This window comes from Zootoca vivipara, chromosome 8 (assembly GCF_965207765.1).
Source record: "Zootoca vivipara chromosome 8, rZooViv2.hap1.1, whole genome shotgun sequence".
Lineage (NCBI taxonomy): Eukaryota > Metazoa > Chordata > Lepidosauria > Squamata > Lacertidae > Zootoca > Zootoca vivipara.
In genome coordinates, this window is record NC_142591.1 from 12957521 (window position 1) to 12970310 (window position 12790).

At 42.4% G+C, this 12790-nt stretch overlaps 1 protein-coding gene across 1 annotated transcript in view; it reads right to left on the reverse strand.

Moving 5' to 3' along the window:
* The window catches only part of RETREG1 (reticulophagy regulator 1), a 45097-nt gene that overhangs the window by 22455 nt on the left and 9852 nt on the right, over window positions 1–12790 (reverse strand). Inside the window, exons 2-3 of the mRNA XM_035124941.3 lie at window positions 10601–10707; window positions 10117–10147 (exon numbers count right to left, since the gene is read on the reverse strand). Coding sequence (XP_034980832.1) covers window positions 10117–10147; window positions 10601–10707 — 138 coding nt within the window. The remainder of the gene's footprint in view (window positions 1–10116; window positions 10148–10600; window positions 10708–12790) is intronic.

Genomic DNA, 12790 nt, shown 5'->3' on the forward strand with positions numbered 1-12790 from the left:
GGCAAAATTTGAATCAGTTGAACCAATTCAAATGTAGAGTTCGCAACATGCCCTGCATGGTCCTGATTATTTGGAATGGTTTCAGCTGTTCTCACCTTCAAATGCTTTAAAAATAGCGATATTTTACATAGCATTTCTGCTACATTTTTTTGGAAATGTATTTGCTGTTCTTGTGTTTTTAACTGTTTTTAATTATCTTCAGTATACATCAATGCTGTTCAGAAGACGATTAGTAAATTGATGATGATACTGCTACTGCTACTATTATATTATAATACATTTATTCTGACAGGTCTCTAATGCATAAACAAAGCTCCTCATTAAGCATAGGTTTCCTTATTCACAACAATGTTGGAAACAGGTTTTGCACATTTAATTCAAATGCATGTAGCTCAACATCCAATTGTACAAAGACTGAGTCAGCCCATATTCACAGAAAATTCATCATGTTCAAGGAGCCTTGAAGTCAGCCTCAGTCAGGAGACGTTATCTTAGTGGTAACATACCAATGTTAATTTTTAATTTTAAAGAAAATGAAGTTCTATATGAAAACAGAGTTGTTTGCATATGTATTGTTGTTTGCCTCAGAGAAACACACATGAAACTGCAAAGATTTAGCATAATCTGGTCAAGGATAAGCACATTAAATTCTAGTGGAGAGATTTAGGTTAGCACTTAATTCTCCCATTAATGTCAATAGGACTCAAGTTGTCCAACTCCTACCATTTTAAGTTCTTTAAATTATGCTTACTTGAAACTTATACCATTCAATTTTAACAGAATGTAAACAGGTAAATACCTAATTTGCCACACTTTCACATTCTCTGAATTTTTTACAGAAAGAAGTGTCACAGAGCAATGAAGGTACATAAGGTATTACAACTACAAAAACTTTCCTGTGAAGTTCTGGGACTTGGAATTTCATTTTTCCTGCAAGCACTGCAAGGTGACCACCTTTGAGGCCACTGCTACACTGCAAGCTTAATTACTTACCAAGGCTGAAGAAGCTTATCTGGAAGCATTATTGTTTCTTTGTTTGCTTAACACCATGCCCTTTCAAAAATGGCAGCACTACACAATGCTAAACAGCTAAATATATGTGCCTTGAAAAGTTAGACATAAAATTGTGCATATCAGCTAAAAACACCAAAATTTCGGTAGTATGCAGGAGTAATACAAGCAACTATAACATGATTCTCAGATCCTATAGAAAGCCAGTTGGAACAGAAATGCTCTAGCAACGCATGATAGTTGCCATGGTGTCCAAAAACCATCTCTGAAAATCAAACCCTATTTATGTCCATAAAGGAAAGAAAGGAACCACCCAAGTCAGTCACACAGTTGGCCTGAATCACTAATCCAGATATAATTAGACCTGTCCTCTGAAACACTTAGAAAATGTGGTCTTCTAAAGTTTGTTGTTTCTAAGTGTCAACTGGAGCGTGCTACTGGCTACAGAAGGGGCTTTCCATTTAAAGTGATAAAAAAATTCCTTAAGGGAAATATATCTACAAAAGGGTATTTAGTTTCCAAACACTCACTTGCTGAATCATCACCTTGTCGTGGTGAGTGGGCTTGCATGTTCCTATGACCCTTGTGAGCGAAGCCGTAGGGAATCTCATACTCCCAGCAGGGTCACCTAAGGCGGTAAGGTCAAAGGGAAGGAGCTAGAGAAAGAATGATCCAAGAAGTCCTCAACGGCAGAACGGCAAAACAGGCGGATGATAACAAGCGGTATGTTACAACAGCTGTGAAGGTGGATGAAGGCTGCAGCAGATAGGAATCTACCGGTTTGTCATGACTACTTTATGCCATCGGAACAGAGCCCTACTGCGAAGACTATGCGTTGGTCAGCGTGCACTGATCTACACACATAAAACAAATTCACGCGCAGGCATCTTCCAAAAACCCAACCCAAACCCCAAAAGTCCCATGGCAATCGGCAAATGGTAACAGGGGCAGGATCGTGAAATCTAGAAGCCCTTAGTCATGAACCGGCACATGGGCAGTGGATACAGATTCAGTCATTTTGACTCAAGGAATGAGGCAGTTGAGCAGCTCAGCAGCTGTATCCATGACTGAGCAGCCCTTTTTAGGATCCACTCTGCTCACCCTGAAAAGGGGGAGGGGCTAGAAAAGGTGCCCTAAACATAGTCTGCCTCCCTTTCCCCCCTGACTGGATTACCGCACCCAGTGGGGTCACCACCTAGGAGTCGTAAAAGACAATTGAACTTTGGAACATGGAACACAGACAGCGAGCGTCCTGAACGCAGAACTGCCATCATTGCAAGAGAGCTGCAACGTTTTAACATCGATATTGCAGTGCTTCAAGAGACTTGAAGAGCAGGTGAGGGACAACTGAAGGAAGGAAAAGGAGGCTACACATTCTTCTGGAAAGGTCTATCTGAACAAGAACATTGAATACACGGGGTAAGCTTCGCTATCAAAAACAACCTTGTGAAGCTCCTGTCAGAAGTCCCTACTGGCATTAATGAGCGACTCTCAACCCTTTGAATAAAGCTCTCCAAAAACCAACAGGCTACTATTATAAGCTCTTATGCACCAACACTGGATGCCAATGAAGACATTAAAGAAAAATTTTACTCTCAGCTAGATACCGTCCTATCAGAGACGCCTAAGGAAGAAAAAATTATCCTCCTGGGTGATTTTAATGCAAGAGTTGGGCGAGATCTCGATCTGTGGCCTGGGACTATTGGGAAAGAAGGAGTTGGCAACAGCAACCAGAACGGAATCTTACTTTTGACGATATGTGCAGCACACAATCTTGTTATTACCAACACACTCTTTCAACAGAAAAATAAATTTAAAGCTCTGGTAAGGAGCACATCACGGCGATCTTTAGCACGGACAATAACATAGTCTAAGAGGTGCCAGTTGTTTGACTGTGGGTGCCTCACTTCTCCTATAGGCAGTTATCTTTCCACAAGGGCCAACATTGATGCCGAAATCCAGCATCGCCTGAGCTCTGAGAGTGTGGCTTTCTCCCGATTGAAGTGCAGAGTGTTTGAGGACTGGGACATATGCAGGGAAACCAAAATGCTTGTTTACAAAGCTACTGTAATACCAACCTTACTATATGCTTGTGAAACATGGACCATTTATAAACGCCATCTCCAACTCCTTGAAAGATTCCATCAACAGTGTCTCCAAAACTTTTTACACATCATTTGGGATGACAGGCAAACTAATATCAGTGTACTGGAAGAAGCAAAGATCACCAGTGTTGAAGCAATGATTCTTCAACATCAACTTCGTTGGACTGGTCATTTTGTGCGGATACCCAATGATCGTCTTCCAAAGCAACTACTCTATTCCAAACTTAAAAATGGAAAGTGTAATGCTGGTGGTCAACAAAAGAGGTTTAAAGACTGTCAAGGCAAATCTTTAAAAATGTAGTATAAACACTAACAAGTGGGGAAACTCTGGCCTGCGAGCGCTCCAGTTGGAGAACAGCCTTTACCAAAGGCGTCATGGGCTGTGAAGACACTTGATCTCAGGATGCAAGGGAGAAACATGCTAAGAGGAAGGCACGCTTGGCAAATCCACACCGTGATCAATTCCCGACCAGAAACCAATGTCCCCACTGGGGACGTGTGGATCCAGAATTGGCCTCCAGAAGAAGAAGAAGAAGAGTTTGGATTTGATATCCCGCTTCATCACTACCCGAAGGAGTCTCAAAGTGGCTAACAATCTCCTTTCCCCTCCTCCCCCACAACAGACACCCTGTGAGGTGGGTGGGGCTGAGAGACTTCAACGAAGTGTGACTAGCCCAAGGTCACCCAGCAGCTGCATGTGGAGGAGCAGAGACGCGAACCCGGCTTCCCAGATTACGAGTCTACCGCTCTTAACCACTACACCACACTGGCTCTCTCCACAGTCACTTACGGGCTCACTGATAAAACCATGTTTATGGAAGACAATCTTACTCGACTATGAGTGATCGCCAAAGAGAGAAGAGAGTTTCCAAATAGTTTGGGCGTGTTTGTGCCAGGGACAAACTACATGTCCTGTCAATTACAACGAGGGACTTCTGTTTTTGCTCATAATAATCAGAAGGAAAATAAGGAGAATAATATGAAACAGACTTTAAAGGTTTTTTAAAATATCCACATCAATCTACTGATTTGGAGTTTTGTAAATGCCTAGTAAACACGTCACAACAGTCTGTAGGTAACTCTGCTTCTAACAGGTACAGTGTGGGTTGCAACAGGCATGTGGAAGAGATTTGTGCAGCAGCACTCCATAGGACTGAACAGCAGTGGAAAGAAAAACCTCTTTGCCATTCGCACCATATAGGCTGCACAATGGGACTCTATGGCTCCAGCATGTCACTATTACTACAAATGTTTATCTACTCTGTTTTCAAGCCAATAATCTCCATGGCAATTTTCCTCTGAAGGAGTGCTAAAAGGATTCCTAGGCCAAAAGCTGACCAAGATGCCAGCTAAACCACTGCTAATATCAGTGAATAAATCCTCCAATGCATTCTGGAAATTAACTACAAATCAGCTACTTCTCATCAGAGGAAAAGACCTTAAAGTATTCTATACATGTTCAGTATATGACATAGTTATTACAGCAATATTTCAAAACAGACATTTGGGTATTATGCATCTGAAGGCAGCCCTGTTTAGGGAAGAGTTTAATGTTTAATAGATTATTGCATTTTAATGTTCTGTTGGAAGCCGCCCAGAGTGGCTGGGGAAACTCAGCCAGATGGGTGGGGTATAAATAATAAATTATTATTATTATTTCATAACAAAGCTTTATATCAGAAAGGTTGCATAGCATTCTGTACAGGGGGACAGATCATGTCGTGTGGCACCTGCAGAGGCCTTTTATGTAGGACCATCTTCATTCCTACTGACCTTATTGGATGTTAAGATTTTCAGAGGGTGATTCTAAAGGTAAAAGGAGGTAAAGGACCCCTGGACGGTTAAGTCCAGTCAAACCTGACTATGGGGTTACGGTGCTCATCTCACTTTCAAGCCAAGGGAGTCGGCGTTTGTCCACAGACAGCTTTCTGGGTCATGTGGCTAGCATGACTAAACCGTGTCTGGCACAACAGAACACTGTGAAAACAGCGCACAAAAACATATAGTTTACCTTCCTGCTGCAGTGGTACCTATTTATCTACTTATACTGCTATGCTTTCGAACTGCCAGGTTGGCAGGAGCTGGGACAGAGCAATGGGAGCTCACTCTGTCGTGAGGATTCGAACTGCCAACCTTCTGATCAGCAAGCCCAAGAGGCTCAGTGGTTTAGTCCACAGCGCCACCCAAGTCCCAAGAGTGTAATTCTACTATCCTCAGAAGTGTAGGGTATGGTGGTTTGAGAGATTGCTTTCTCTGCGGCAGTTCCTAAATTGTGGAAGTGCCTCCTTACAGCCAACTGCTCCCTTTCTCAGGATACTGCTGTGCTGCTTGGTCCCTCTCCCCCCGCCAAAGCTTACTCTGAAGAATCAACATTGTACAGCTTTTGTTGTATGCTAAAGATACACATTTCTACTGTGGTCTTTTGACATTTTAGGTACTGTGTTTTTTGGGATCCACCTCTTTTGTGGAATTCACACTGTTCCGCTGCATTTGGAATGGTTTGGTTGTTTTTATCATTTTCAAAATTTTACCTTTTTATAATTTTATATTATATTTATAGTTACCCACCAGGGGTCCTTATGCTGAAAGGTAAGAAATCCAATAAACCAACTTTCCTGTTGCTCACACGGTCCATTTCTCCACCCGTCCCCAAGCTAGGTTTAAAACAGTATTTTTGTAGCCAAGAGAGTAGGTTGCAGTGTGTACTTGTAATGTGTTTTTGTGTTTGTGGTGCTCACAACAGTTTCTCTGGTCTGCAGCTGTGCCCACAGGCCCCCAAATACTGACAAACACATGAGTGCTTGCTACATATTCAGGTATAAAAAGATCCCTAGCTTAAATCAGTCTTGCAGACACTGGGATTAGGGAGAAGTGCTTGCAGGGAATGCTGCCGAGAGCTTAAGCAAGGACAGACACTGTTGTTTTATATAGCGGATTATAGTAGGGAATGTGCTACAAAAAGAAACAGTGCACCACTTCAAAGTCGTAAGTGATTTATGGCACATAAACACATTTGAGCTCGACTGTTTTCTAGGGAAATGGCTTCACAGAAACTGTGTTGCAATGTGTTGTGCTTCTATGCAGAGCTGCATAAAGCACAAAGCTGCATACGAGCAGAGGGGATGCTGAAACTCTTGAAAGGAAATATAAACATGTTATTCTGCTGATGTGTTCACATGCTATGAGAAGCTCGTTCCAGGACATTCCTGCTGAAGTTGGTGACTAATCAGAAGTGCTGATGGGGAAGCACACCCTCCATGCCGTCATAACCCGGATGTTTGCACATGAACCTCAGCTGCTGCTGTTCCAGGTTCTTGTGCCTTCTGTAAATAATTCCCATAGAGAGTGTTTTGTAATCCAATGCTTGTGTTTCGAAAACCAGGATACAAGAAAAGGTCACAAGGCTACATTTTTATTCTCCAGTAATAGCCATTCTGGCCTCTACCCTTTTGTGCTTCACAAGCCTCACTCTCTCACACTTTCCCGACTATTAAAAATCCAACAACTACATGATAATCTTTCAAACTTCAACAAAAAAAATCCTCCCAGTAGCACCTTAGAGACCAACTAAGTTTGTCATTGGTATGCACACAAAAGCTCATACCAATGACAAACTTAGTTGGTCTCTAAGTGGTCTCTAAGGTGCTACTGGAAGGAATTTTTTTTTTTTACTACGGCAGACGAACACGGCTACCTACCTGTAAAACGTCAACAAAGCCAGTCTTTGCCTACAAACAAATCAAAACCTTGTTTTTTCCTCACTGTAGTAAGATTTTCCATTTTCTATAAACAATAGAAAATATTTAAGAAATGTAACTGAAGTTCAAATAAAAATGTACAAGTTTAAAAAACAAACATACCACACCTTTCTTAAACAATGGGAAAGAGGCTTCTAATCATTAAATTGTGTTCCTGGGAATCTTAGATCTCTGTGGAAGTATTTAAAATCCAGCCTTCTGTTTTCAACAGAGGTAGGAAGATAAGGAACAAAATAAAGGAGAACAAGGAGGAGGTGGTGGATATAAATTTATGTGCATTAGCTTGAAAAGGAGTCTGACAGAGTACCAGGTCTCCACAGCTGCTGTTCTGAGCTATGTTGTTGTTGTAGCACCCCCTCTGCCATTACATTTACGCAAAGAATTTGTTTGTACATATTTCCAGAGACAAAATACAAGAGTCAAAACTCCTAGGAGTAAAGGAGCTTCAGAGGAAGAATACAACATGAAACAGGTGAAGGGCATAAAACAATTTCCAAATCTTTCCCTTTTAACCATAGCTGCCAAGTTTTCCCTTTTCTTGCGAGGAAGCCTATTCAGCATAAGGGAATTTCCCTTTAAAAAAGGGAGAACTTGGCAGCTATGCTTTTAACACAGTTAAAAACAGTGAACCATATCTGGCCACCTAAAAGGATATGTGCCCCCAATTTGTTATTTAAAATATACACAAGGAGTTTTTATTAACCATTCTGTAGGGGCCCCGATTGGAAAAAAGGTGGGGAAACATTGTTCTACAGCAGGGGTGGCCAACTCTCAAGACTCTGTGATCTACTATCAGAATTAAAAACTGGCAGTGATCTACCCCCATTTTTGGGGGGTTCAGCTAAAAGTTGTTGAGCTTTTTTAGGAAGGAGAAAAGCAGTAGCACAAAAAAAGCTCCGTCTTCCCTTCCAGAGATCATACAGCAATGGAGGGCATGGAGTGGGGGCCTGGCAGGAGTGAGTTTTAGCTATGCTAAGGAAAGGGAGCCAGAGATCAACCGTGATCTACCAAAACCGTTCAGGGATCTACCAGTAGATCAGGATACAGTACACAATAGGAAAGGGAAAAAACACTTTGCTGCCCTCTACTGGAACTTCACACCAGCTTCCAAACATATGGCCCATTCCTTTAAAACCAAAAGCAGAGACAGTTGGAAGAGCCTGCAAACCCCAAGCAAACTGGCATGCTTCCACTTGTTCAAAAGTAAAAAACTATGGGCTAGGTCCATTTTTTCTTTTAGATTCTGTCAATGATGCTAATCATTGCTATGTGCCCAATTAGTGAGAAGATAGGAATGTTAGATGTTCTCTGAAGGATAAGGTAAAGGTAAAGGGACCCCTGCCCATTAGGTCCAGTCGTGACCGACTCTGGGGTTGCGGCGCTCATCTCGCGTTATTGGCCGAGGGAGCCGGCGTACAGCTTCCAGGTCATGTGGCCAGCATGACACAGCTGCTTCTGGCGAACCAGAGCAGCACACAGAAACGCTGTTTACCTTCCTGCTGTAGCGGTACCTATTTATCTACTTGTGCTTTGACATGCTTTCGAACTGCTAGGTTGGCAGGAGCTGGGACCGAGCAACGGGAGCTCACCCCATTGCGTGGATTCAAACCGCCGACCTTCTGATCGGCAAGCCCTAGGCTCTGTGGTTTAACCCACAGCGCCACCCTCGTCCCTAACTCTCTGAAGGATATTGTTATATAAAACCCTTGCAGTTATGCCCTGTATTGACAACTATGGAAGGCTGAGATGGGAGGGGGCAGAAAGGGGCTGAGAAAGTGCATGAAAACACAAACACACACACACACACCTGCTGATCTGTGACTAGCAGTTTCTTTTATAGGTCATTCCGTTGGTAAAATGCAGCCCACATGAAGTGTGGTAAGCAGGTGAAACATTCACATACTGTATTGTATAACAGAATAAAGGATAGCACAACTGAGGAGTGTCAGGAATATGAAAAGTACCACAAAAAAACATGGTACAACTTTGGAACAGACAATACAGATGTGTTCAGATATAAATAAACCCTCACCTTCTTTTTCTTCATTCCCTACCCTGCACTTCGAAACCTATCTAACCTTCTTGGAACTGGCATGTACTGTACCAGAAACTAAAATGCACGTAAAATATTAAGTCATGGAACTATAAAAGAAAAAAGGTATAATTTTATCTGAAGTCAACAAGAAGGTCACCTAAGCCTACCACAGTAATGGCCGTGAGGTGGTTGCTCACAAGTAACGGCGCTGGAGTCCAACCTGGCTTTTTACAGGTTTATTGTGCATAATATGTACAGTGCAGAGCTAACTGAAACACATTCATCTCAGTCACTCGCAGAATCCGGGAGTGAGCCTTCCTGCGCCTCCCCCAGCATAAGAACTTGTGGACCCCCAGGCGCCGCCTCTCCTCATGTTTGACACCTCTGCACAGCTGGGGCGACAAAAATTGTGTCTCTCTCTCTGAGCCCTCTTGGAGAAGGTGGTGCAGGGGCTCCTTGCTAGCATCGCTCTCCCCCTTTCCCACCTGTCTGACCGTTTCCTCTTCCTCCCCATTGGAGGACTTGCTGCTTCCTTGGCTGGAAGAGGTAGTGCTGGAGAGGAGAGACCGGGGATCCCTGTAACCCGATCTGGCATCCCCCTCCTCCTGCGGACCCTTTGGGAGCCCCCTGACAACCATGATCAAATGTAATGCACCACAAAGGTGTATTGAAATCTGAAAACCTGTTTTCGATTTTGAGCTAGTGAACACTGGTTAACATTAATCGTGAAAACATAAGTACAGGCATAATGCTGAACCGTGATTAATGTTGGCAGGGGAAATGGAGCACATGGTTCTATAGCTCATTCACAATACTTCCACTGCTGGGTTAAGGGATGAGCCACATTACAAATCTCACTTTATCCTTTTTATGCACCAAACTGCCACACACACATAATGCAATTACAATATTGTAGGTATTGGCTCTGGTGTACAAGCCCGTATAAAGCTTGGGATCAGGATACTTAAAATATTTCAAGCAGACTAACAGGACTAGAGGCTGCAAAGCTCTGGGTATCCCTAGAGGGTATCTAGGTATCTAGAAGGACCTTGTCAATACAGAAATATGGGTAGGAGAATGTCCTATAAATAAAGGCTAATCTAGACAGCAAGTAAGATCTATTCTAGACCTAAAGTGCTTAATGTCCCAATACCATTTTAAAGTTCTAATATTGAGTAGTCACCAGCAATATAACACTAACACTTACCGGTCAGTGAGGCTTCTCCACAATTGTGCACCTGAAAACAAGATAAGGATGAATAATTTATTTTTCCACATATGGTCCAATGTTTATAGTATATGCACACATTCTCTTATATTAACTAAACTATAAAAATGCAAAATTGGGGCCTGATGTTCTACTGAAAGAAATCATATCCCACTGTGCAAACACAAGCCCTTGAACAAACCTATACTAGAACTCTAGAAAGTGGTCTTGGTCTACATATCATAGGAGACTGGTCCATTTGAATATGTCAAAGAATAAATGTATGCAATAGGAGACACTGTTCAGAAAGTCTTTCCTTAACAAACTAATAATATTAACCTACCTTTCTACTTAACATAATCCTCACAGAAGCTTACCATAAAATTTTAGTACTGCAGTTAGGAGGAGGAAGGGATATTGACAGGTTGCCATACATTGCTGATAAACATTTGCATGTTAAACAGATACTGAAGCAGTGTCTTACCTCTTTCTCTAGACAAGACCAAATCCTGCATGATCTGCAGCATTACAATGCCAAGGAGTACATGTGAAATTAGATGATACAGTCTCCAAGGAGTCAGTGCAAGGAACCTAGGAGGAGGAGAGAAATATCATTTTACCATGGATATATAAAGCTTTCCTTGCCATATGAAAGCACAAGAGCAAGTCAGGCAACTTTAAAGAGTCTCCCCCCAAGCTGGTGCCCTCCATAATTCCTGACCACAGGGCATGATGTATGAGTGTGGTGGGAGTGGGGTACTGAATATCTGAAGGGCTGACCAGCTTGGGGAAGGCTGTGACTGATAAAGGAGAAAGGCTTAACAGAGTTAATCTGGAATTAGGGAGTTAAAGGTATAGCAGGCCATTATCATCAGACTGCAGAGACTAATCAATGGGATCATGACATAGAATCATAGAGTTGGAAGAGACCACAAGGGCCATCCAGTCCAACCCCCTGCCAAGCAGGAAATGTCACTTCCCTACTCCACAAAAGATAGAGGCTCAAAGCTGGTGAGTCTTAACAGAACTCTTAGTCACTATACTACACCAGCTCTGTCATGACTCATCAGCCACAAACCTCTACGTTTTGTGGAGCAGGGCAGCACCTGTCTCACACTTGTGTCATGAATCCCTTCCCTGACCTGGTAATAAAAATGTCCATATTACATAGCTGCTGTAAGAATATGTGATATAATGTGAAACACCAGGAAAAAGACTGACCAATACAGATTATGATGATGCTGGTGAGCAGGAAAAGGGGGGATTTGTCAATGAAATATCAGGTGGCCCCAACTGACAAGTTTTAACATCTGGTAGACATGTTTAAAAATGCTACATCCAACTATAAAAAGCAGTTATTCATTCAAACACTAATTGACTCAAGTTTCCACCTTCATGGTTGCACAAAAAAGCTTCATATGTTTGTGAGGAGCCCTTACTAGCTCTTATTTCCTCTCCTCCCTTTTTTTCTCACTAAGATTTATATTCTGCTCTCTGCCTGGTGACAACACTGATATTCTGGTATCAGGCAAAGGATTAAACCCCGCCCGCCCCCCAAAAAATTCTAGCATGCAGTATAAGTTGTTTTGAGCATGGTTTTATCTAGTCGTGCTGCTGAACTTCTGTGACCACTGCTTTCTGTTACATTCATTTTTAATGCCAATTTTTTAATATTGAATTTTATATCTGTGGGTTTTTTTTTTTAAAGAAATAGGTACTCCACCTTGAGAACCTTGTATTGAAGGGCAGCCTAGAAATAAGGCAAAATAAATATTTACCACTGATTCGATACACATTGCTCATGACATAACTGCAGTTATTTTCAATCTCAATGAACTCCTTCCTAGATAGAGAACTGGGCAACATGCTATGCTGCTATCCTGGGAAAGCAGCCTAAAAGGAGAACAGGGCTTCTTTATTTCTTTAAAATCTTGGAAGTTCCTTCCCACTAGCTGCCTCTAGAGCAGGTGAGGCAACTTTAGCCCCTCCAGATGCTGCTGAACTAGGGATGGGAGTTTTAGTTTAGTAACAACTGGAAGACCAAAGGTTCCCCACGCCTGCTCTAAAGGCAGGAGAAGCAAAACAGGCTTGAAATAGTGACTCCTGGGCTTGCCTTTTCCTGAAGAAGAGAACCCCAACTGCCATACCCATCTTGAGAGGAGCACATCTTGCAAACAGGAAGGTGTCATCATCCCTGGCTGCCTTTTCCCATTTATATTTATCATGCAGCTTACCTTTCCTAGCCAACAATGGAAAGGAAACAGACAAAGAGGCTAGAGGTTACTCCTCTCCTTCAGGAAAGCGCTGCTCCTGTCAAGAGTATGCAGTGGCTGCAACTTTTGTTTCCTTGGAGGGGAAGAGTGACACAGGGCAAAGCAACTAGACATCCAGAACTCAGTCTTTTCTGCCTTCAGGGGCAGCTGATAAGAGAAAGCCTTCAATTTTCTATACAAGCCAAGAGCATGGCAGCTGCTTTAAAAAGTCAAGGAGCTTTGGGGTAAAATATAGACATCAAAAACATCTGGAGAGGGACACAACGGATGGGAGCTTGGGTAATATTAGGGTAATATTAGAAGCCTCTAAAAGGCAAGGTGGGGGGAAGTTAGAGTACTTGGTGCTGAATGAGAATATAAATCTAACAGGCATATTGGAAAAAGTGTAGCATCCTTGGATA